The sequence below is a fragment of the Aythya marila genome (assembly GCF_965140915.1).
Source record: "Aythya marila genome assembly, chromosome: 2".
NCBI classification, from domain to species: domain Eukaryota; kingdom Metazoa; phylum Chordata; class Aves; order Anseriformes; family Anatidae; genus Aythya; species Aythya marila.
In genome coordinates, this window is record NC_139043.1 from 82,425,368 (window position 1) to 82,451,064 (window position 25,697).

General features: G+C 44.0%; 1 protein-coding gene across 4 annotated transcripts in view; it reads right to left on the reverse strand.

Annotated features, from left to right (window-relative positions):
- TRIO (trio Rho guanine nucleotide exchange factor) overlaps window positions 1–21,341 on the reverse strand; it is a 243,097-nt gene extending 221,756 nt beyond the window's left edge. For 2 of the 4 annotated variants that reach the window (XM_082753785.1, XM_082753789.1), the window contains exon 1: window positions 20,639–21,341. In XM_082753785.1, the coding sequence (XP_082609911.1) occupies window positions 20,639–20,804 (166 nt within the window). In that variant the 5' untranslated portion in view covers window positions 20,805–21,341. Of the gene's footprint in view, window positions 1–2,628; window positions 2,902–5,401; window positions 5,610–8,380; window positions 8,398–20,638 lie in introns of those variants that run through there. The other 2 variants (XM_082753786.1, XM_082753787.1) reach the window with 2 other exon arrangements.
- Window positions 21,342–25,697: the final 4,356 nt, after the last annotated feature.

Genomic DNA, 25,697 nt, shown 5'->3' on the forward strand with positions numbered 1-25,697 from the left:
ACACAAGGAGTGGGAAGTGTATAGCTATCTTCTCATTCGTGCTTCCACCATGTTTTCTCTAAGACCGAATATGTGGATGAAGAAAAGATCTAGGGTAGAGAGGAACATTAAAAGTCTACCCTTGTCTAGAGCATTAGTGAGCAACTTTTATACACACAGAGCTCTTCACAACTTGAAGCACAGGTCCCACTCAAAACTAGGACCTGCCCTGGGGTGGTGCTGACAGGTCATCGAAATGTCTCACTACAGAAGCGAGTACAACTGCAACGGTGGCTATGCCCCACGCAGCACCATGTCCCTCATCTCTTACCTGTAAATTGAGCAGCCAGCTCTTCCCTTCCTTCAGCACTCCAAGTCCTGGCAGTCCCAAGGTATCTGGCTACCCAGAAAGCTTGGCTGCCCTTCGTCTGAAGCACGATGCACTCCTTTAGAGCAATCACTCAACTCTCACGGTAAATGTAAGATCCTCCATCACTAAAAGGTCTTTGTTATTTCATTTGATCACCTGCTCAGTTTCAGGATATAACCTGGCCCTCTTTGGCTGAGTCTTCATTAGCTTGTAGTGCAGCACAACAGAAGAAGGTCAGTACAGCAAAATCTCGGTGCTGAGGACTCATGTTTTGCAGGAGGTTTTATTTCAGACTAGCTGTTTTCTGGTTGCGTTCACTTGGTATCTATTTGTAGAGACAGCATGCCTTTTAGCTTGGTTTTATCTGAAAGGAATCCTGTTTGTGCACCTCCAGTGCTCCACAATAGAGAGCAAATAACTATAAAATGGGGCAAACACAAGATGCACTTCAAAAGCACACTTTGATCTGAACTAAAATGCTAATGAGAAACAGCCATTAAAGGCTCTAGACACCAAATCAGACTATGCAGTACCAGGCCTACAGAATGCAGGGGAAAGTAATCCTTTTTACCCTAATTTCTGTACACTGAAGAAACATCTTTTCCATTATATCATACCACCGAGATACAATCTGCCTATACTTGAAGGTTTGGACAGATACAGATATTGCATCTACGGTAGATCTGATCTATGGAACAACGCAGTTTGAAGCCTGAATTGTGCTATCTTTTATCTGAAAGGAATCCCGTTTGTTAGTTGGTGTAATTTATGGTACCAAAAGTACCATAAAGTAGTTTTTCAGTGGATCAAGAAGCCGAGTGCTGGAATAAAGCAAGCTGCACAGTGAGCCCTACTGATTCGGGACCACATGAACAGCTACAGTCTATATTGCAGTCCTCCAGTGGAGTAAGATGCTACTGACCAGAGTATCATCAAAGTAAAGCAGTTTCAGAAGCTTGCCTTTCCACTACAGAAACACAATTCTATAAAAGCAAACAGATCTTGTACACTAAAACAGATTGTTTTTGTTATCTTCTTACTACAGCGCACAGGCACTTTGTGCACGTACTACTACAGTTATTTTTGGCAAAGGTCACATCAAGATGGCAATCTGCTTCAGCTAGGGACTTCCTCAAATTGCAGACACCTGGAAGCTGTTTATATCTTCCATAGCTGGCATCTAGAATTTTCTTAACTTTAGAAACAGGCTACACAAATCTGAATTTTCATGCCACAGAAATAGAACGGAAGCCACAATCTCTCTTCTGAGAAAGCCACAAATGAAATAGTTCCCAAGGGAAAACTGTAATCATGAAGGTATTTTTCCCTCATTTTAATTTTCAATTTCAGCCGGCAACAGTAGAACAAAATGGACATGTTAGACTAGGCCATTAAAAAGCCAGACTCTTCTTTATGAAAACTTACCAGGTCAAGTTACACAGTGCTCTTCCTCAGACTGAGACAAGTGTTTATTTCCCTTTTAGGAGCTTTAACTCAGTTTACTTATTCTTTTTGTGATGCACTGAGCTCCAGGCATTTCAGCAGCATGGCAAACCAGTGACTAACTTGAACTAAAATAACCATCAAGTTTTTCTGATTGCAAAGAAACTATTACTGTTTTGATGCAAGCCCTGCTGCAGCTGACAAAAGATCAGGAGTGGAAGCAAGAGCAGTTGCAAAAACACATGTAGTCACAGGATGACTTTGCGAAGTAAGACCCCAAAGTTATCTATCCCTGTTGGTTATCATCTGAGGACAGGCATCGATTATCTCTGCAAACACAAAAAGGACAGTGCTGCTTTTGAATAGCAGTAGCAAGGCGAATAAGCAATTATTGATTCCCGTGTTTGCCAAACATTTTCACCCACTCATAACGAGGAGAGTTTAAGAGGATTTTCACTGCGTAGCTGGTAATAACACAACCAGCCTCTCCAGCTCATAAAAGGGAAGTCAGAGCACAAGCCAGATGCAGAATTCTCACAAATACTGATTCACAGCTCTAGTCACACTCAAAGTCACGTATGAAACAAGCAATGCAGTCATCCAATAAGCCAAGAAAGGGAAAGAGAGGGCAATTATGTCTCTGCTTAACAGAGCACCATTTAAAGTATTCCTTCTGATTCAGCACCAACCCTTGTGATCAGTATTCTTGGCCTACCATCAATGAATTTAATTATACAATTATTGAAAAAATGCAGTGCTCTCCCTTCCCCGCTTGCCCACAACCAGTTCAATACCAGTCACAGAAATTAGTCAGAGAGAAAATGTAGAGTAGCTACCTCAAATTTTACTTTTGAAGCTCAAGTCAGAGAAGTGCGTGGATATTAGCTCAAACATTACTGAAAATTAGGCGTTTCCTTTAATTAAGCATGTAGAGCCTAATCTTCTGTATCAGCTGATACAATGCAAGCTGACACCACGTTTCCTAGCACCCCTCGGTTGCTTCGCTGAGATTCATCTCAACTATTTAGCTGGCAGCTGTGTGCTTGGATCCAGATCACCTAGCACAGCTTGGCCTGGCTGCTGGATCTTCCTCCACCGCTGTGCTCCCACAGGCAGCAGCTTCAGCCCCTCCCAGGTCCTGCCTTCTTTTAGCTCTCCACGCATCGGATGTGCCTTCACAGCTCTGCTGTCCCACAGCCAATGCCTTCTTAGCTCCTCTTTTTTTTTGCGACCTCAAACAGCTGCACCGATCATTGAATATAGATACCGTGGTAATAAGCACAATGTTCCTACAGCTCAAGCTGATATGTTTTAAAGGCAATGTTCTCAAACAGGAAGGAATTCAACACAAAGGAAAGCACAGGATGTTGAACCCATATTGTTCTACCGCTGACACGCTTGTTGCTGGTTGTGGGACGAGATGCTCTCCTCTCCTCCCTTGGTGTCAGCTTGGGGCTTTTTCCTCCTGTACAGGGGAGCTGCTGGAGGACAGAGCACAAGAGAGCACCATGTAAGGAGCATTTGGCTCTCCTCCCTCAACTTGCATTGTCTTCAACAGATAAAGTATGCCTTCACCTTTGTCATTACAACGTAAAAATGAGAAGCAAGGTTCAACACTAACAATCCCTTAATGTAATAAGGATGTGCTTTGTTTGCTAAGTTGACCATTTCAGAAAGCCTTTGAAAGAGACAATGTTCTTTTCAACGCTTCGGTGTCACTAGCAGTCCCAAGTGGCAATTAATTTTGGATCCTGACTGATGCCCTAATGTTCCAGCTATACCAACTACACATTAAGCAAAGGACTTCCTTCATCAAAGGACGGGAATTTAATTGAGGCTATAATCAAATAGGTCTCTGAAAGCTTAAGGGAAAGGCAGAGATGTGGTGACTAAAAATGTCTTTAAGAACACACGTACAACCTCTTTCCCCTCGGGAATTCGAGCTGTATAGCCTATATTCAACTCTTCCTTTGACACGCAGGAGCCAGTCAGACCACAGGATCCTTGCAACTAAAGACCGTATCACCTTGGCTTCCAAAAAAAAAAAAAAAAAAAAAACACCAACAAAAAACAACTTTCACACCTGCACTAAGAAGCAGGACAGCAGGCAATCCCATATATTCAAAGAACATATATTCAAATCCCATATATTCAAAGAAGTAAAAGCGCAGTACTATCAGACAGCGTGCCTCAGCAAAACTTGACTAATCATTTCTAGCCTTAGAAGCAACTACAGCATAAAAGTCAGATCACAGCACGTTCACTGGGAGAACCACCAGCAGCACAAGGGAAGCAAACAGCACTTATTTTCAGGTTTTACAGTTAAGCTAGGCCTGAGAAGGGCACTTGTGATCCTGTTCAGAAACATGCATTGCTTGCTGTAAGTTACTGCTCTCATACATTTGTTCCTTCTTATCAGCATGGTTTTTCAGTCTACTTTTTTTCAAGCGTACATGAACACAAGCCTCTTTCTACCTGTGCTTCTATTCCATTAACCATTTTTTCCACTCCTCCCATTATAGGATACCATCCCTTTGGCAAGGCCAATTCTAAAGGAAAAAAAATAAAGTTAGCTCATTAGTACATAGCTATCTTTATAAAACCTATTCTGTTAATTAAGAGCCATTTTCAAGTTATCAGCCAATTAGTAATTTCATACATTTGGCTACCTGACAATTTCCTCCACCAGATTCAAATAAAAATCATTGTTGTGACATTTCATCTTTAAAACACAGACTGAAAATACTTTTAATGGACTCAGAACCCTGACCAAACATGGCACAAAAGCAGGACAGACAATAATACCACCACGTATGCCTCTTAAATTAAAGGCAGCGAGCAAAATGTATGGGGTGTGATTTGCTTATTTCTTATGCCAATCTATTTCTCATTTTAGAAACATTAATGCTGTTAGCATGAGATAATCTGCACAGAAAGCAGCTATTGAAGTAGATGTTATCTGGAAAAAATAGCTCAGCCACACTCACTTTCTGCGCTAAACTGAAGTAAGTTACAAGTGTTTTAAATATCACAGGGAATGACAATTCTAATTGCACACTGCAGGACCAGATCCAAGATTGCTGTCAAAGCAACTTCGCAGAATATGCTAACTTGGAAATTACTGTTAGCCCCGCGAGTAAACTGGAGTTAGCTCTTGTTTCTTTGCTCAACCTCAGTTTTTCAGCTATGTGAACTGCCCTTTTTGGAAACTTATCTTTACACGAACGATGTCAGCCTTTCCTTCAACATTCTTGGCTACAAGGCAACAATCAGAACGAAGGTGACTTAGCTGCCTCTTCCTAGGTTCAGTTCAAGGCATTTAATGTTTTTCATCTCACACCGCTTCACCAACAAGAACTTTTGACCACAAAGAAGAAAAAGTCCCTGGGAAGACGTCAGCCTGAAATTAGTCACAGTTCCTTTTTATTAGAGAGCGTAAGTTTCCCAATTCAGGAGGCTTAGATCTGCCTGCTGAAGCAGAGGAGACTGTCAGCAAAACAACCAGTCACCACCCACATTTTCAAACAGCTTTATTTTCCTACAGCTATGACATTTCTCTAATTAAAAGATGCGATTAGCAATCTCATCTGAACACAGCAAGATGATTACCTAGAGATACGGTTCAACATATCTTCGGAGATCTGTGTGGCCTCTTATACATATCCTCTGCAGTGCTTCTTACAAATCAGAGGAGACAGTGAGGGGACTGACCACAAAGTTGTTCCTGTGCCGGGGTCCTTGTGCACCTAAGACTGTGCTGCCAATGTATTTCAGGAACAACTGAGCTGCTCTTTCCGCAAAGGCCCAAATAGTAGTGCTGTGGGTGGCAGGAAGAGTGAGAGACAAAAGGTCATTTTTAAGGTTAACACAGGTTAACAGTAACTTATTCTTGAGTTAAGTCAACGAGGCTGCACTTTACAGTACAAAAGTAAGACCTTCTATGAAAGTTTTCCTCTCCTGGTTCTTACTCTTTTCTTCAGGGTATGAAGAAATGTTAGGCCTATCTGGGGCACGGCCTATTAACAGCTTGCCTCTCCTTTTAGCACACTATCACTGTAACACAAACATGTGAGCAGCACGGTGCATGCAAGAGGCAACCCACTGCCCCATTCCTTCCAAGCACTGGTCCTCTCAACAACCTCTCAGCACTAGCAATTTCGGGTTTCCTGCAGCAGGTACCCATTATCTCCCTCCCGTTCTTCGGCCTAGCCTCATAGTTGTCACGCTCTATTTTAAAACAACAAAACCTTCCTTTTGGCCTCGAAATCACTATTTGCTTCAGGGGAACAGTGCATTTTTGTCAAATGGCCTGTGAAAATTTAGGCTGCCTTGCATCTATTACTCTGGCTGTGTACATCAGTAGGCCATTTAACTCTGCTTCACTATTCCTGTAAGACCTTAGCCACAAGAGGCAGAGGCTCTGGCAGCAGGAAGGTGGTGTGGTGGCTTCCAGTGTTTTTGTGAACAAACCAACCCTCACCCTGAATTCTACCAGTTCTCTCTTCACCTTCCTAGATTTCTCTTTGATCCCTCATCACCTAAAGATATGCTCCAGCCCGCCCCAAAGCCAGGCCTTGCTGCCTCCTCAAAGACTATTTCCTACATCAGTGCCAATCCTGAGGATATTTGAGCTGAACAGAATAAGGACAGCAGAGCTTATTCTCTGGAGGTCTACTTCAACCACTGGATGCTCAACAATTCACACCACAGGCCTGCCTCACTGCATATAAATTGCTCAATTACTCCTTAATGCGAGCAACTGTTTTGCTCATTTCTCCCTCCCTTTCTCCACAATATCAGCAGTGTGACTGAAACCTCAACTTTCACTCAGATCCTCACCTAATTCTTCATATTTGCTTCAGCAGGAGGGGACACCCCCATGAGGAATGCACCGAAAAAATAATATTCAGGTTGGAAAAGACCTTCAAGATCATCAAGTCCAGCCATCAACATGACCTACTGAGGTCCATTACTTAACCTTGTCCCTTACTGCCATGTCCACAAATCTCTTAAAAACCTCCAAAGACGGGTGATATAACACTGCCCTGGGCAACCCATTCCAGCAGAACTCATTCATGCTTGTTGTTAAAGAGGATGGCAACACTGCCCTTGTGTTACACGCTGTTCAAAAACTCAGAGAACCAATGTCCATAACAAGGACTCTGAAAACAACGAATACCAAAATTATAACTAACATTTCCAGATGTTTGTCACCTCTGACATGCAACACCACTATGGAGATTTCCTCTCTGATAACAATCTCCCTAGCCATTTTTCAATAAGGAACCCATTTCAATGCTGCACTAGCTTTAGCTTACTATGAAGCAGCAATTATTTTACATATTTAGCCCATTTCTGTTTCACCAGACAGGAGTTACATGGCTTTTGCACAGCAACATAATTCTTTTCTATCCCAAGGGCAGGCATCCCTTGGTCTGCATTCGTGTCCTTTCCTCAGAAGTTACATGACAGCTCAGTTCAGAAAGTTTCTTATTAAAGCAGAAACGTTACTGCTTGCATGCTGGCAAAAATTCTAGCGTAGTAACTTAGGTCACTTATCACCATGTATATCCACCTAAGCCCTTCAGTGCCATGTGTGCTTCTAGGGAGGGGTTTTGCACATGAAGCCTAGCCTGTAATGCCATGGAAGTTTTCCCTCATCTCAACACAGTTTATGTCTTTTAAGATCTTAACTACGTATAGGCTTATGCAAGCATAACGTAGCATTTGGTTCCTTTTTTCTTCTTAACATTTGATGGCTTTTTTAGATCTTGCTTTACTTAGTTTATACAACCATGACAGAACTGACCTGGTGCTCAAGTGAAACAAATCAAACCAAGATTTTTTTGAACAAGCTACCAAATTTAATGTTTTAGTGTATTCAGGTTATTAGTTCAAAAAAAAATAAAATAAAAAATGTTGCCTCCTAGTAAAGTACTTAACTTGTGTTTGTAAAGAGATGCTTTCCTGCAACTAACATCTCTGTTTAAGAAAGCAGCTTATACATCCACCCTCCTTCATATCATACAGTGAACTAACGCCCTTCTACTCCCAAAGTAACTGATATAACACAGTAATCCAGCATAGTCTGCTAAAACCAGCATCATCTATTATCATGCACTAAGGCATTTCATAAAAACTTAAACCCTAAATAAAAACCCTAAACAATGACTTAATTGAGCTAGCACCAAGCTTGATAGAAGCAGCCACAAAAAAAAAAGCACTCAGAAACTAGGTAATGCAGCACAAAAGCTGTCTGTGCAACCCTTATTATTCAATGCAGCACACATGCTTTAACACTTGCAATGCATCACTTTTCCATATGACCCCCTACTTATCTGTGTACACATAATGGACCTCCTATGGAGATGAACACTGATGCCTAGTGATTGAGCTCATTGTCTGCCAGACCTCTGTCTTATTTATTGAGCAAGAGGAACAAAAGAAGGGATCACACACGTGAGGACAACAATTAAGACAGTAAAAAGCCACTCTGGAAAAAGATGGCTATCCTTCCTCTAATCTCTCGTGCCCTAAGAAAAGTCTCATTAAACCAGGGGAACCCAAAGCAGCCAGTTCTGTACTCACCTCTGAAGTTTTGTAGCTGCAACAAAAGTCAGAACACAATGTATTTGCAGAGGAGGTAACCGGGAGTGAAATTCCCATGACAAGTACCGGAAAACACTGCATGAACAAAAATTCAAGCCTAGAATAGCACGCTGCCTGCTAGCGAACTCACACACACACACAAAAAAATTTAAAAAATCGATCTTTTTGTCTGCTGTATCAACACACACAAATCCTGCAGCACATGCAGACAAAGGAGTTGAGCTCAGGCTGCCTAGACAACTCAAAAGCTGTCCCTCAGTGTTGTACCTTAACATCAAGGTATACCCAATGCTTATCTTCCCACACTCAAATACAGGACACTACAACTTCCTTTTCACTGCCTAAAGACCATCTGCAACACTATGGGGAGCTCTATCTTCTTGTTCCTTGATGCCCCTCTTGTTGCCTCAGTGGACGTGAACTGCAAGTTCAGCCCTGGCACAGGTTCCAAGTCATAAACTTGCCTACAAGCAGAAACATCGCTCATTAAGTTCGCAACTCAGCTAACCAGCTGGTCTTTCAAGGAGTTTTTACAGCTTTAATTTCAGGACAGCGGTTAGCACAGCGAGAACAGCAACATGGGCAAATCCGTTTCAACACCACGCTACAAAAATGAGATTTTAAGAACAGTAGCTGCAATGCTTTGCTACATCCCAATATACTTCATGAATACCAAGTTCCAGTTGGCACACTGAACCACTACTCTAAGTAGTCAGGTCATTTTTCTACAAACTGTTTATTGCCTTAACAGATAAATTGCTGCTTGGAACAGATACTATTTTAGTTATCAAAGACAGCAAAATTTGTTCAAAACAACCTTGAAAAAACATTCTTAAGCTCCTCTGGAAAACCAAACAAAAACAAACAAGAGCACAACTATTAATGCATCTGTCAAGTAAACATTCTTCAGTAGGCAACACACTAAGAAAAGAGAAGACATTAAATAGCAAACCTTACCCCTCATTTGCGGGGGAGGCAGGAGGGAGTGGAGACAGCTACTGCTTAAAGTTACAGACCCTAGTGCTACCATGTTTACCCATAAATTCCTACTGCACTTACTATTAGTTATGTTTACAAATAGAGTAACGCTTGTTTTACCAGAAAAGTACATGTCTCCACAAAAGGGAAGCATTGCTCCAGAAAAAAAGACAACTTATCTTGACTTTGATGGCACTTCTGTGCTCATCTAATTTCAACCCCCCTGCCATGGGCAGGGACACCTCCCACCAGACCAGGTTGCCCAAAGCCCCATCCAGCCTGGCCTTGAGCACCTCCTCCAGGGATGGGGCATCCACAGCTTCTCTGGGCAGCCTGTGCCAGGGCCTCACCACCCTCTGGATAAAGAACTTCTTCCTTTTATCTAATCTCAATCTACCCTCTTAGTTTAAAAACAAAATTCCTTGTCCTATCACTACACTCCCTGACACGGAGTCCTTCTCCAGCTTTCCTGCAGGCCCCCTTTAGGTACTGGAAGCTCTCCCTGGGGCCTTCTCTTCCCCAGGCTGAACAAACCCACCTCCCTCAGCCTGTCTCCCGCCCGTTGATCATCCTTGTGGCCCTCCTCTGGGCTCACTCCAACACGTCCATGTCCTTCTTGTGCTGGGGGCCCTGGAGCTGAAGGCAGGGCTCCAGGTGGGGTCTCACAAGAGCAGAGCAGAGGGGGACAATCACCTCCCTCACCCTGCTGGCCACAGTGCTTTAGATGCACCCAGGATACGGTTGGCTTTCAGGGCCGCAAGCACACACTGCCGGCTCATATCAAGTTTCTCATCAGCCAGCACTCCCTAGGTCCTTCCCCTTAGGGCTGTTCTCAATGCGTTCTCTGCCCAGCCTGTACTTGTGCTTGGGATTGTCCTGGCCCTGATGCATGGCCTTGCCCTTGGCCTTGTTCAGCCTCCTGAGGTTCACACAGGCCCTCTTCTCAAGCCCGTCCAGGTCCCTCTGGATGGCATCCCTTCCCTCCAGCGTGTCGACTGAACCACACAGTTTGGTGTTGTTGGCAAATCTGCTGAGGGTGCACTCAATCTCACTGTCCAACTCAGGAAATATAATTTCCACAGCGGAGCTAAGAAAACAACAAAAACCCACACAGTAAAATCCACAATCCACTTTTCCAGAGAATTAAACTGAGCTATAGAAATAATCGAGAAACAGTTAGACTTCTCAGTGCCATCTCGTATTTAAGGCACTTGGAAAGCTCTCTCACAAGGCTTGACACAATTCTTTACCCGAAGTTGTCCACTATAAAGTTTAACAAATGAAAAAACAGAAAAGGGTTATACTACTCGGTTATGTAAGTTACAAAGGTACAAATTTGGATTTATATTTAGTTCTTCAATTCCCACCCAGAGTTCAACTCAGTAAACTGATCTATATTTAGCTTTTGACTCTTTTGGACATTTCCTTCCTTCATCTGTGTAAATGCGTCACAGCTTCTCAAATGTTTCCCTTTGGCTAGGGAAGGATGCATCTGATTCCAAGCTTAAAAAAAAAAAAAAAAGAAGTTAACACACACACGCCAAGTGGTTATTGTTGGAGAAGCTGCACCCTTATTACCCTTATTCCGAGTTAAGGACAGGCAAATCCAACTGCAACCTTTGCAGCACACAACAAATAAATGATACTGCTTTCTGCACCAACAGACAGCAGCACATCAGGGCTACCTTCTGCAAGGATCACCACGAGATCCAAACTGTATTTTATCACTTTCTTACAAGCAGGCTTGCCTTAGCTCTGCTGACTTGGTAATTCAACAGACAAGCAGTACAATTTTCCCACAACGGGAACAAAAATGAAGTTCAGGTTTTCTTACTCTTTGCTAAGCCACCAAGACAAGAAATTCAGTCGAGTGAGCGTTCTTGTTTTGATTTGAAAAGCTAAATTTGGAGAAGCTGATGTCTTTATCTATCTATCTATTTACTGAAGCACCAAGAAGCCAACCAACAAGTTGCTATACTAGATAAGAGATTACAGCGCACATAGTCCTTTCATCTGAAAAGGTGTCACGGTCCTAATGAATTTGAGGTTGGCTTGCCTTTGTTGTCCTTACAGAAGACCAGCTCACAAGAAGCCCTGTCAGATAAGCGCGGCAAGACACTGATTTCCTCTCTGAGCTTTGCAGGCCACGACAAGTCCAAGTCTAACAACTATCCCTAACTGCAGAAACAGCTACTTGACGTATACAAAACGTGACTCCAAGGGGTGCAAAGCAGAGCATAAGCTAATGCTGTAACCATCACATTTCCGTTGTTTTAGGGCCACCCTGATGTGCAATTGCAACCAAAATGGGCGTGCTAACTGACGTCAACAAAATAGATAAATAAATTAAGTCGGGGATAAAAGCTTAGATATTAAGAATGGATTTTTTTTTCAAAAATGACAATCACGGTTTTTCAGTTTCTTTAGCAGAGATACCATACCCTATTTTATTTCTGTATAGTAGCAGAGGGAGGCTTCCAAAGGGTGGGGTTTGACATCTAAAGTCTGATCAGCTTTAGAACAGGAACCATCCACAGCAAACTTACGTATCGATTCACCTTGCTTTGCTGCAGCTTTCCACATTTTTCCCATGCTTTCAACTGCAGATAACCATTTCTCCAATTCCACAAGAATTAGAAAAAGCGAAGACATTTCAACCTTAACCCAAATATTTTTTTTTTTTTAGAAGAGGGAGGAACATTTTCACGTTCTCAGAAAATGATATCATCTTTGCTTCCAATGCTACATATCTTAACAAGTCCAGAAGTTAGTAGCATGAAAAACATTTGGAAAGCAAAGGTCTTACAACCTTAGCGCTCCACTAGAAAATTCTATTCAGTAGTGTACAGCCAAGTCCACACAATGGCTACAGCACAGCACATTGTGGAGTGTAAGAGGCTAGCTAAGTAATGCCTAGTATTTAAACACTCCATTTATTCTAACTCACTTCTCAGGATGTTCTTGATGTATTCTCCTGCTGTTCTTATGTATCCTCCCTTTATTGTCTCGGCCAAATTTTAAGACACGTCACCCCATTTCATCCAAGAATTTAACATCTGCTTTGGCTCTGAAAACAAGCAGTCCCCAAGACTTCAGTTTTTGACAATTATTTTTGTCAAGAAATCTCAGCAATAACATCTCTTGTTCTTTGATGGCCTCAAAGTTATTTACCAGCTCTGTGACAATCACAAAGCTTAGAGAAAACCTTTGACCAAATGCCTTGCCAGACTATCTCAAAAGGCTGCAGGTTTCACTGATGCACAACAATGCAGCAATTTCTTATATTTTTTTATTATTATTTTAATTTGCTCTTTTAAACAAGAAGTGAGGTAATGGGCTATATAAAAACAAGTAGGTATTTAACACTTCCTTGTGAGCCTTATTGGCCATAGTGTACTTCCCTGTTAATTTTTCAGCACTTATGAAATCTCTTTTCACCACGACCCCAGACCCCCAGCCTCCAATTGCTAAACACTTGCGTATGAAGCTAACTACAGAAAGCACTGTTAGTTGTTCACATAGTCTGCAGACACCTTAAGAATGACTATTATTGCTCATCTACGTACTAAAACAGCAAGGAAACATGAGTAATTAAACTCTGGCTATTTTCATGGCAGACCAGAACACAGCACATTAGTCACAATAGTGCTGTTAGGCACCTACTGCCCAGAATACTTTTCCCCAACTTTTTGTTAAGATTCATCAAACCAACCCAGTTTTCAAGCCACACAGAATATTCTTTTTGCCAGCATACACACACACTTATCTATATACTTATTCCCAGGCAAATTAGTTAAACAAACCTTCCTGAATCTGAGCCTCACATTCTGACTGTTGCGTAAGTTGATAATATTAACTTGACTCCTACACAGATTTGTAGGAATGAATTATCTGTGCACCCTGTTGAAACGCTTCCACATAAATCATACCAGACAAAGCAATCCACTGGCGCATTGCAACTGCTGGAGACCTACAGTTTTCTTCTGATCATTTAAATCTTGCTTCCTAACCATCCACGATACTACTAAGGAATTTACTCACCTCTCTGCAGAGGTCCTCTTACGGGGGGAAAAAAAAAAAAAAAAAAGCAGCATTATAAAACACTGAAGAACTGAAATCAGTATTACTAAGTTCCAGGTTACAAATGCCACATTCAAAGCAGCAGCAAGATGCACAGGTGAGCACTGCACACTAGGAAAACCTGTTTGATATATGCAGGGTTTTTTTTTTTTGCCTTTGTTTTTTAAAAATCAATCATTGCTACAGGCATTTATGCATGGCAGTAGTAATGATGTAAGGTGATGAAACAGATTTGACAATGCTTTGACAAGACTCCATTCAACAACCATGGAAACCAGCCCTATTTTTTTAAATAAATGCCCAAAGACAATTAGGCCAGCCCCAGCTCCTCTGTGCAACCACAAGCATCTGGGACCCACAGCTCCAGTTTCAGATGAGTTAGAACATCCATTTGGCAGACAAGTGAATGGAAGAGGCTTGGTGTCATTACAGCTGAGCCTGTAGGCTCTTGCCACGCAGACTGTTTGGTGAAACGTTGTGGACACAAGCCATTTTTGACCCTCCTCTTTGTGTATCAATATACCAACCTATTCTAGAGATGCAAAAGCGGGTGCTTTAATGTAGTGTCTACTGCTAAAAGCACTTGAGTTGTTGTTCCTTGTCATTTCAATTCCTCCTCCTCACTACTGGGAAAGTGATCTGTTTTCTCAAAACAGCAGTATCCTTCCTGAAGGAACATGACTCAGCTTTGCAGATCATGCGTATTACTTCACCAGTAATCTACTTTTTGATTTCATTGCACCAAGAAAAAAAAAAAATGTTAAGTTAGACAAAGTTCTTTCTCTAAATCAAACAAATGTCTTTATGAGAAGAACCAAGCATGCAACCATTTTAGTGATTAGTTCTAAAATAGCTTGCTATGGCTTTAATTTTTCATTTTAACCAGTAGCCCTTTTGTAGACCTCTTCTTTTTAGACGATACTTGTTTCTCACAGCATCAAGAAGAAAAATTATTTCCCTTTGTTCTAATAAAAATCATCATTTAATTTCAAAAGGACGTCACACACCTACCAGGGCATTTCCAAAGTTTGCATGTCTTTCCTGTTTTAACACTTTTGCTGACCATAAACAGCTATTTCAGAGTGATCTCATCTCCTTCTTCAAGCTGCAGAGCAAAATCACAGTGCAGTTTCAGCCTATTAATAAACTGACCAAACGGTCTGCATCTAAAGAGGCCTATTTGTTCACACTAGAACTATTTTTTTTTAAATTGAAAAATAGTGGAGTGATAGTAGTATTTTCTCTTTATATTGGGATAGGAAAAGTCTTTTCAATCCTTGTCAAGATTTTATGTATTTTCACAACCGTTTTACATTGAAAAGCTTTGGGAAGCCACGTGAAAGCTCAGTTTGAAGTTTCATACTTGGTTCTGCAGAACACATCCAGCTGGAGAAAACACTTCTTTGCGAGAAGCTTACCAGCCACCTCATCTACACAGCAATGAAGCCCTGCAAACAGTGCAAGCCTGAGCTGCAACAAGCCTCTTTTCTAAGCTTAGTTCTGAGCGTGTCAGTGCTTCATGCCTGCTCAAACTTACTCCTCTCAAGAACTGGCCTGGCTTTTCTCTAGCTCCCATTTACCTTCCACTTCAAACGTGCATTTAGTTTATCAACTGTCAGCTGTCACAGATGTTACAAGTAACCCCGTTTCCTCTTGGTAATGATCATGACTTCTGCCTCTCTTGCACACACAGCCTAACCTCTACCTTTCCCCGTCCTTCAGTACCCCAAGAGGTTTGGCTCTTCCACACCAAACGAAGTGGCACAGCAGCTGTTGCGCCTCACACCGACACGCGCTGTCCTCTCGCTCGTTATTCCAGGAAATGTCAATCCAACAACACTATTCCCAGGGTAACTTCTCCATTGTATTGTTTCTGTAGTTATTTTAGTCCTGCAACTACCAAGCTGGGACATTTCCCTGTCTTTCAGCTTTTTCAGCTCCCTCCCTCCCCCCGCATCTTATTACAATGGATGCTGTGGAGCCCAAGTGACAACTTCACAGGAGGTCCCACTTCTTCCCCAGCCTGAATCAGGCAGCCCAAATGACAGCAATGCTGCTGCAACTTCCCCACTGACCAGTGAGGCTCATAGGACAAAATAACAGAGTCGTGAAAAGCAATGGCCAACCTGTTTCGTAGCTCATGCTCTCTGCGGACCTCACCACTTCACAAAACCCCCAACGTGCCCCAGCTCCTGACAGCCGCAGGGCCCCAAACGAATACTTGCAGAGAAGAGCACGGAGATGCCACGTGGGGTACCACCGGTTTTCCCTGCCAACACTTGGTTTTTGGCTTCCCTATTAGACTATTTTTATTAGATGTTTGCAGCTACTCTGTAGCTAGCCCAGATGCCATGCCAAGTAACCCACACAACCACAGCTCTGACTGCACTCACTGTAAGTCAGCCGCTACGTATCGGCAGGAGATGGATAAACCTTGGTAGAAAGCCGCTACCTGAACCTGACACGTTGTGTGTTCTGCTCCACGGATTTAAGCTGAAAATTGCCCTTGGTTTTAAAATTTGATGCCTAGTATGAAAGTTATGTTGTCCGTGATCTACAAGGTAGCATGTTTCTGATTAGCAGTATTCATGGAAAAGTTTGCTGCACAGCATGCATACTTTCTTCTCCATTTCTTCCCTCCCCCCCCCGCCTTTTTCTTCCCCTCTTCCAACAGATTTTATTTTCTTCACTAGCATTTTTAATATTATCTACTGCAGACAGCCCTCCTAGCCACTACTACACTTGGACACTAATGTAAAGCAACAAGACCAAGTTGTGCAAAACACGGTGACAAGGAAGAAGCAAAATACAGTTCCTCACTTTAAACTTGAAATCCTGCATTTCTCAACAAATCCTTTGGTTTTTATCTTTATGTTATTATTTAAGTGCTATTCACGAAAACTAATCAAGCCACAAATTCATCATTTAGGAGGAAAAAACAACAACTGAATGCATTTATGCTATTAATACTTCCTATACGGTTTTACCTACTCAGCCTAGCCTGCAATAGGCAGACTTGTACTCAAGCCTTATGCAGACTGACCAAAGTCTCTCAAGCCACTGGTACTTGCAGAAGTCTTCAATCTGATGTCCATAACCATGACAGAATTCAGCATCCCATTTTCCCAAAATACTCCCATAAACATTTAAGTGCCCAGATAGAGCTCAAAACAAAGTTTAAAGTTTTCCTACCGTTAAGCTTACAATAAGGAGCAGCTCCAGGAAAGGCTAAGCACACAATGCTAGAATCAAGTGCCATTCAAAACTGTTCTGGCAACCACCTCCTTCTCCGACTTCCCGTCGGGGAGAGGTGGCACACCAAACTTCAGACACCTTTCTCCTCCAGACCTGCTCCTCTTCCATCTCAGAGACCTCCTCCGGAGAAAGGACTGCTGCCACCTGCGGAGACTCATTTTTAACATGGCAAGTCCTCCACCTTTGTGCTTTCCTAGATCAAGTTCTGAATTATGATTGACAGATGTATTTGGATTTGATCTGGCAAAGACAGAAATGTCTGAAAAACAAAGGAAAAGTAAGACACCCTGGACATCTTATCAATAGGGTGCGTAACTACTCAGGCTTAGCCAGAGCAAGGTCCCCGAGAATGTAAACTTTTCTGCTTCTGCAAATGTGGTGAGTGTTGCAATAAGCAGTGGTAACAATCAGAATCTCCTCAGGGGCTTCAGAAATGGTACCATCGGTCCGTGCATGAATGAAGTTACTGCACAGCTCTCCGAAGGCTCTCAGATGTAATTTATCATACAGGAAATAATTACATCCACTTGCATCACAAAACAGCAAAGAGTTATCAGTTGGCAACTTGCTTATTTGTTTTTCCACTGAGACTTCTTGCAGTCCTTTATAAAGGTACTTGCTATATTGTCTAGCTAAGAGTTGCCTAAGTGTCTGCAAGCCTTTTTCTCTGCATTGTCTGGTATTCACACACCTCTTCAGCATCCCGGGAAGGTAAATTTAACTATGATGTACAATCACTATCCCTTATACCTAGCTAAGATGCTGGATGGAAAAAAAGTTTTGTTCTCATCGCCTAAAATCAAAATTAATGAACTTCAACTTGCAATAACCATTTGGCTTGGAGGACGATGTTAGAATAGCTTGATTAAACTTAAATGGACAGCTCTCATTCTCGCATCGCAAAGATGTCAGCTGACTGGTGCACCACCTTCCCAAAATATTACGGACTTGAAGCTCTAAGGATGGAGATTTAAAAACAGTAACAATGAAAAGACAGCATAAACAAACAAGTCTTCTGTATGTTTACTGCCTTGCAAGCCATGCCTTGATGACTGTCTCTCAATTCCACTTCGTACATTTATTTCCTGAAAAGTATGTTCACATGATTTTTAGTTAAACCTTTGAATACACTTTGAGAGGTTTGTACCTAATACTTTGACGCAGAATAGATCTTGTATACTTAACACATGCATCAATACCTTGCTACCCAGGCTCTTAGAATTATAAAACAAAATTGTAGACTAAGAGATTTTATTCATCAAGTTGCACAACTTTAATTAGACAAAAAGGGACACTTGTCTACACACCTTCAGCTCAAAACATATCCTCCCCATCAGTTACACTGTCATCTCTAATCTCCAGTTTACATATAGCACAGAAAGGCACTTCCTACAACCACTGTGTTTTCTCAGTCCAAATGTAATCGCTTTGCTTGGCACCATCTCTGCTTCTTAGCGGTTTCACTCTTAATCGTGCCACAAAGAAGGTGACAGATCTAACAAGGTGCTCTCGCCTTTTCATCTTCAGTTAATAAGATCTGGATAGCAAATACATAACAAGTCAGCTGCCTCTATTGCTTCCAACTCTGATACATCTAATTTTAAATTGAAATTCAAGACTCCTTATCTTTATGTTTTCATAGTACCACCTCACTTCCAGTCCAGCTTCTTCCTTCAGTAACATGTCTTTGTGTTTCAGTTGCAACCAATTTCCACAACAACTCAGAGGGAGTTTACATTTACATAACCAAAGCAGAAACTGGAAACATGCACATTTCAAGTGAGCATAGCCATTGTTCAATATCCTAATAAAACATCTTCCAAACGCTGAAATGCTGTTCTTCAGGCTACTTCAGTTCTGCTTCAGGCTTTGTCTTTCAAAAGGACAGGAGGAAAGCTAACACCCCCCCTGGCTGTACAACTGACCAATTTAACTGACCTAAGATTAGAACTGATTGTTCAGGCATTGTGGTTTTCATTTGTTTTTGGGTGGTTTTTTCCCCTCTCCTGGAAAACACTGTAACATTTTTACTCATTTTCTCTTTTAAGTAACAGCTACAGCTTTGCTGACATTCTCTGCAAGTGACAGGAAAAAGGAAGCATTTGTCATTGTAAATACTGTAAAGAGAAAAATATTTTGTCTGCTCCCACGTACACCAAACTAAGCTTTGTGCTTGTTCATTGATCGCTGTGTCCATTGTGTTTCACCAAAATAAAAAAAAATTGTACCTCCTGTCCAAACAAAGGGAAGCACCACGATCTTTTAATGGACCCTTTTCTTATCGAATAGTCAATCATGTAGGGGTGCAGAGTTCAATGAGCTCTTCGCAATACCAAACACCCACAGAGATGCCAGAACCTTTTCCAGCGTGTGACGCTGCCCTGGCTGAACCACATCACCTCCACGCGTAAACAGAGAAATGGGAACGCCAGTTGTTAAATATTATAAAAGAGTTCTTCCATAAACACGCGATGTCTTTCTCTACTGCTTTCAGATTTTCAGCTGCTGCAAGACTAAGCTCGGTGCAACTCCCCTGCTATCAGAAGCTACCAGCATCACAAGTCCTCGCTGCACCACTTACGAGCTCATCAAGTCTGTGTCATCCCCCTGCCCACACACCAGCGTGGAGGCTGACTATTAATACAGCTGGCTGGGTCGTCCAGAGCTGCCAGCTTACTACACGACGCGTACCTCTTTGTAACTACGCAAGCCTACTACCAGGACCCAGCATTTCGATTTTAGTGTGAAAATGGCGTTTTGAGAGCGGCAGGGCTCACATCAGCCCTTCTTCCACGCCACAGCCCACCACGGCCGGCATCTCCACAGCGAGTTTCGCGCTCGGCGCTGTCAGGCGAGACAGGTTTCTGGGCAGCACCAGGCCCCTCGCAGCCTCGACCCGCTGCCTCGGTCCGTCTGTCCGCACACAGGCGGCTCCAAACCCTGTTTTTGGGATGCCTGCTGCGAATCACACCTCCTCCTTCATCCCCACGAAGCCCAGCACGGCCAGCACCGTGCACCCATCGCGCCGCTTCCCACTTCCCTCACCGACTTTCCTTAAAAATAAAAAAAAAATTAACGCAGCCTTCGTCAGCATTGTTTCTTACAGCCATCGGCTTTATTATTTATTGTCTTTTTTTTTTTTTTTTTTTTTCTCCACCACAGGCAAAAAGCGGCAATCCTCCTCCATCTCTCCCGGCGGTGAGTCTGCATTTTCCTCTCACGCCGCTCCTTTTTTAGGCAGCCCAAGGGAGCGAAGCGCCCGCCCCGCCCGGGGCTGCCCGGGGGGACGAGGAGCCGCCGCCGGCGAGGAAGAGGAGGAGGATGAAGGAGGAGGAGGAGGAGGACGAGGAGAAGCAGCAGCAGCAGCCGCCGCCCGGGGAAGGGCCCCGAGCAGCGGAGGGAGGCTCGGCCGCCGCCGCCCCCTCCCCGCCGCCATTACCGGGGGCACGGTGGCGGCCTCCATGTTGCACCCCGCCGGGCTGTCAGCGCCGGCCGGGGAGCCCCGGGGCCGGCTGGCGGCCGCCTCCCCGCCGCCACCACCGCCTGGCCGGGCGCCCTGCGCTCCCCCCGTGGCCGCAGCCCTGCGGCACGCCGCTGCCTCGGCTCCCGCTCTCCTCCTATTCCTCCTCCTCCTCCTCTTCATCCTCGCCGCCCGGTAGCGGCAGCCGCACCTGTCACCGGCGGCGGCGGCTCCCGGCCCCCAGCCCGCAGCGGCGCCGTTGTCCGAGGAGGAGGAGGAGGCGGCGGCAAGATGGACACTGCCCAGCCGGGCGGCGCGCTCAGCCCGGAGGGCTCCCACCTGGCCGCGGGGCCACCTGACAAAGCCGGGGGGCAGATGTCGCTGCACCCCGCCATGCACACACACACACACGCACACACACACAGCCCCCCGCACACACACACACACCCCCGCCCCGCACTCACCGGATCGGAAGAACGCCGCGATGTCCGCCGAGTCCTTGGCCGCCTCCTCGGCCCCTTCCCCGGCGCCGCTGCCGGCCGCGGCGGTGGCGGCGGCGGCGGTGGAGGAGGAGGAGGCGGCGGCGGCGGCGGTGGCAGCAGCGGCAGCGGCGGCGGCGGCGCTGCTCATGGCTGCGGCGTGCGGCGGCTCCTCGGGGCGAGACCCCCCCGGCCCCGGCGCCGCCGCCCCCGGCTTCAGCCCCGGGCGGGCGCGGCTCTCAGGGCGGCGGCGGCAGCAGCAGCAGCGGCAGCCGGAGCGGGCGGTGCGCGGCTGCGGGCGGCCACGGCGGGCGCAGGGACATGGGGAGGTATGCGCGGAATGGCAGCGCCGGGAGCGCCCACCCCCCGCAGCCACCTAGGAGGCGGCGCGGGCATGCACGGAGCCGGAGCGCAGACAATTGCGGGAGGAGGAGGAGGAGGAGGAGGAGGAGGAAGAGGAGGAGGAGGAGGAGGGCGACGACGGCGTGGGGAGGGCCAGCAGCCAGCGGAGCGAGGAGGAGGAGGAGGAAGGAGGATGGAGACGCTTCCAGCCTTTTTGCCCTTTTTTTTTGTTTTGTTTGTTTTTAAATTTATTTATTTATGGTTTTATTTTTTCTCCCCGCCAGGCGGAGGAGCGGCGGCCGCGCTAGCGCCGGTGCCCGCAGCAGCCGCCGGCCTCCATCTTGTTTGGGAGCCGGGAGGGGAGGGAGGGGAGGGAGGTGGGGGGGGGGGGGGGGCGCTCGGGATTCTCCGGCTGCCTCCGCCGCTGCTCGGCAAGGGGCGGGGCATGACGTCACGGCTCCCGCCGAGCCCGCACCCCATTGGCTGCGGCGCGGGGCCGGGGGAGCCCGCGGGGAGGGGAGGGGAGGGGAGGGGGGGCTGTGAGGGGGCTGTGGGGTGTGAGGAGGATTGAGGGGGGGTGGGGGGTGGGGCTGAGGGGTCGCTGCTGGATTTGGGGAAAAAATGAGGATAAATGTTGATTTTATCCCCCAGAGAAGTGCCTTTAAAAGACACTGAGGCAATCCACTGCATAAGATTCCGACTATCATGTGTTCAAACAATGATTGTAGTTATTTTATCTTCCGCTGCATTAGGTTCCAACTGCTGTGCGTTCCAACAACACCAGTAACTATCTTCAATTTTTTTATTTTTCAGTGATTTTGGGGAAGCTTTGAAGCGTTTCCTGTCGTGCACCAGCCCAACAAACAAAAAAATAAGCCAATGGTTCGTGATAGAAAGTGCAGTCGGGTGCACGGTTCAAGCACGTCCTGGCACAGTCGTGCTGCTCGTGGTATCCCCTCAGCGTAACATGAAGGCAGGGCTGAAGAGAGAGTGGTGAAGAAGGCAGCTGAACACTTGCACAAATGTATACAGCCAAATAACGTCTCAAAAGCTCACGGTCAATGGTCAGAAACACTGCAGAGTGTAGCTGAAATGCTCAGAGCTGAATAGTCAGGAACATCACAGGGCATAGCTGAGAAGCAGTACAGCTGCAAGAATTAAACTCCTGAACCTTCCGTAAGCGTTAGGAGCAGAGGTAACTTCAAGAGAAAAACGTGGTTCTGTTGGTTTATCGCAGTCAGATGATGTGGAAGTTGTTTTCCCAAGGTTTGTGTCTGGGCAAAGTCGTGTAGCTCGATGAAAAAGCTTTTGTGCGACTACCCTTGCCCTAATTTCTCTTATAGAGACGAGATTAGTTTGACTGAAAAGATTTTTTTTTATGTTTTTCTTTCAGACAGCGGGCACAGGAAAGAGTTCCAAATTAGCACCCCACTGGCAGAAGTGGTTGCAATGTGAATTCCTTTCTAGCTGGCCTAGCAGCAACCACCTAGCAATAAAACTGCTGGAACAAGTGCTCTTTAGCAAGAAGTAGCCTGACCTGGGAGTAGTACTAGGATATTTTACATCAGCGCTGAGGAAATTGTATGAGAATGAGAGAAAACGGGATAGGTGAATGAAAAGACTTAATATAATGATTAAAGAGAATACAGGTCTCCTGGAACTTCCATAGTTCAAGTTTTTGGTGACTTGAGAACAAGATGGTGTAATAATAATTGTAGAAGCAGGAGCAAGGTCACAGGTCTGAAGTTTACCGATTGCCATTTGTAACCAGTTATTGCCAGTGTTAGCTTTGGAAGACTGTTCTGTCCAAGAGCTGTTGAAAATGAGATATTGACCACTTGTTTCCACCTAAGTTGCTTATCCAGCATACTGTACAACTGATTGTCAGTGGCTGCTAAAAAGTCAAGGTTTGTTTGATAAATTTTGCAGGCTGTGTGACTGATTTTTTTCCCTTTTCCCTGTTTCCGCCGTCTGCTGAACTGCAGGTGATGATGCTTTTGTTTTTCTTTAATACATGGATGCCTTAAGCCGTGTCTCCCACTGGAAGAGCCTCTCATCAATACAAAACTAAGAGAATCTGGAGTGGTTCCTAGCTCCTAGGATTTAGTTCCATGCATTGACTGAGATCAAACAGCCACAGTTAAAGTTCTTTACCTGCACCAGAAATGGTCCATACAGAGAAACCTTCAACAGCCAAATAGATGTCCTCTGCAGCATTCAAAGGGATTGTAGTACAGTTCAGTGTACTGGAGTGTAGTACAGTCACATTCATGATGCAACATTTACTGAAGTATAATTGATGATAAAAAGACAAATATAGGAAAATGACATTATGACCAAGTTACTTAACTCTTGGAATAAAGCAAAGACTTCATTCACTGGTATCCACTTTAGATCTCAGATTTAATATTTTAACATTAGGGAATCAAGGTTCTTAATTCGGTTGTTCTTGATCATTTGAGATATAAAAATGGAGGGAAAAAAAGAAAACTAAATTTTTAAAAAGGTATAAATTCTCCATGTGGAGAAAATTGCATATTGAAAAGTTGTGTGAGTTTGCCTACTCTGGAAGCCTGGCATTGGAGAACAGCATTGTTCTCCATCCTCAGCTCCTACTTTGCTTGTCTCAGATTTTGTCAGCCTACAAGTGGTTTCGCACCAGTTAGGGTGGTAAATGCAGTAAAGGAGAAATACTCTTATGCACAAAAAGGATACTTTAAGGGTGCTACAACCTGCTAAATATCAGCACTGCTAAGGCTGAGATTCAAATTAAAGTGTTTTATTTATTTATTTTTTAATTCCTCACCAGGAGCTTAAAAACTAAAGATGTTGAAATCATGCTGAATTTCTATACCTACTTCATACATGTTTGTATATATAAGTTATTTAATTTTATGAAAGTAAATTGTTCAAAAGGTTTTACACCTGGGAAAGATAAATACTCTAAAAGAAGTGTTGTTTCATTTGTTTGTCCTTTATGTTTCTTTGTGTGGAGTCTTACTTGGGCTGAACAGTCACTCTAAAACCAGTATATCAATGCACAAAGATCTTTATTCCAGGCAAAGAGATCTATTGTGAGGAAAGACGCTTGCGCCATGTCTAGCCTTCAGTATACAGGCTGAGAAGTGCCACATGTCACCTCATGTTTCATCCCTAAAAGCATATGCGGACTGGTTACTGGTCAAGATCTTTTCCTACACCATCTGCTGTCCACTTAATGAAGAAAAAGCATTGCCTCATTTGGTAAGACAATGAAGAAAGCGGGGCAACAGCTTGATTTAAAATCACCAGCAGTTATAAATTTTCAGAAGTGAACTAGAAACTCCTTAGAGTCCTTCAGACTCCATCAGACAGGATACTGATCTCTCTGGGTGGTCAATCTGATTTGTCTCATTGCTCAAAACAAACAAAAAAAAACTTCAATTAAGAGAAGGAAAAAAAAAAAAAGAGAGCCAACAGCCAGGTTTTTACATTAAAGTTCACTTCCCATAGTTGTTCACAAGCTCTACCACTCCACCATCCACATTTATCTCACAAGCTAATACATAGAGCATAAAAGTGTGAGGGACATGGACAGCTCTTTAAGAGAAAATATACGTCAACTTCCCTTCGACCTAACCAGGCTGCAAGAACTGCTTCTTACAAACTGCTTCTTATTTTTCTGCAGCAGGCTTTCAGGGAGTTCCACCCAAATGTTTAAAACAAGGCAGAAGCATTTGTGGTAACTACTGGAGAATGCCATACCAGTTGCTGCTGCGCTTCTAAGATGACGAGGCTTCTTTTAAGTTTGTGGCAGTTGAGGAAAGCAACCAAAGTTATTAATGTGTACCACCTCCAAGTTGCTATCTGGATTCTAATCTGCATTGTGCTTGTGTTATAGCAACATTTGTCAACTTCAAATTATCCTTCAAGCACAAGATACATCTCTGTTATCTGTAAAGTAGCACCGAGGCATTTTCCAGCAGTTATGATTATTATCTCCCCCTTTCCTGCAGAAGCATCCTTGTCTTTTTGAAAGTACGCTGCAGTTGTCTCGAGCAGTATTGAGTCAACAAGCTCCCCTTCCTTACGCTGTAAAACCAAGTTGTCTTTTCATTATATGAGTTCCATCAGCTTTTGAAACTTCTGCCTTTGACTTTTCATCCGTTTTTCTACTTTTCTGAAAAACGGTTATTTTTTTTTAGTATCTGATAGAGGATAAACTGCCTATCAGCTCTATAAAATATCGCTAGTCTCCTTGAAAATATTTTCCTCATACTTCCACTGGTAAGGCATTTTGCATTCTTACAGTTGTTGTAAACTTAGAGCAACGCTGCCAGCACACACCAGGACATAATGTTTCACGGCTTAGTGTCTGCAAAGAGAGGCTTAGTGCACTTCGGTCAAAAACTATGGAAGGCCGGGGTTTGGTGGTTACTACAGCTAAAGTTTTCCTGCTCATGTGGTCGTGACTGTCAAATCTTAAGCAAAGAATCAAGCAGTTTTTTAATAACCTACAGACCTACTTGTGCATTTTTGCATGCCATTTACCAAAAAAGTTAAGCATCCCGATTTTATTTATAACCAAACCACAGTTGTTGTTGTTTTGTATGTGTGTGTGTGTTTTTAATTCTCACCATTTCAATGATGTGATATCTCTATAAAAATCCAGCTCCCAGTTCTGCTACATGGCATGTACTGACTTGTCAATGTCAAGGACACT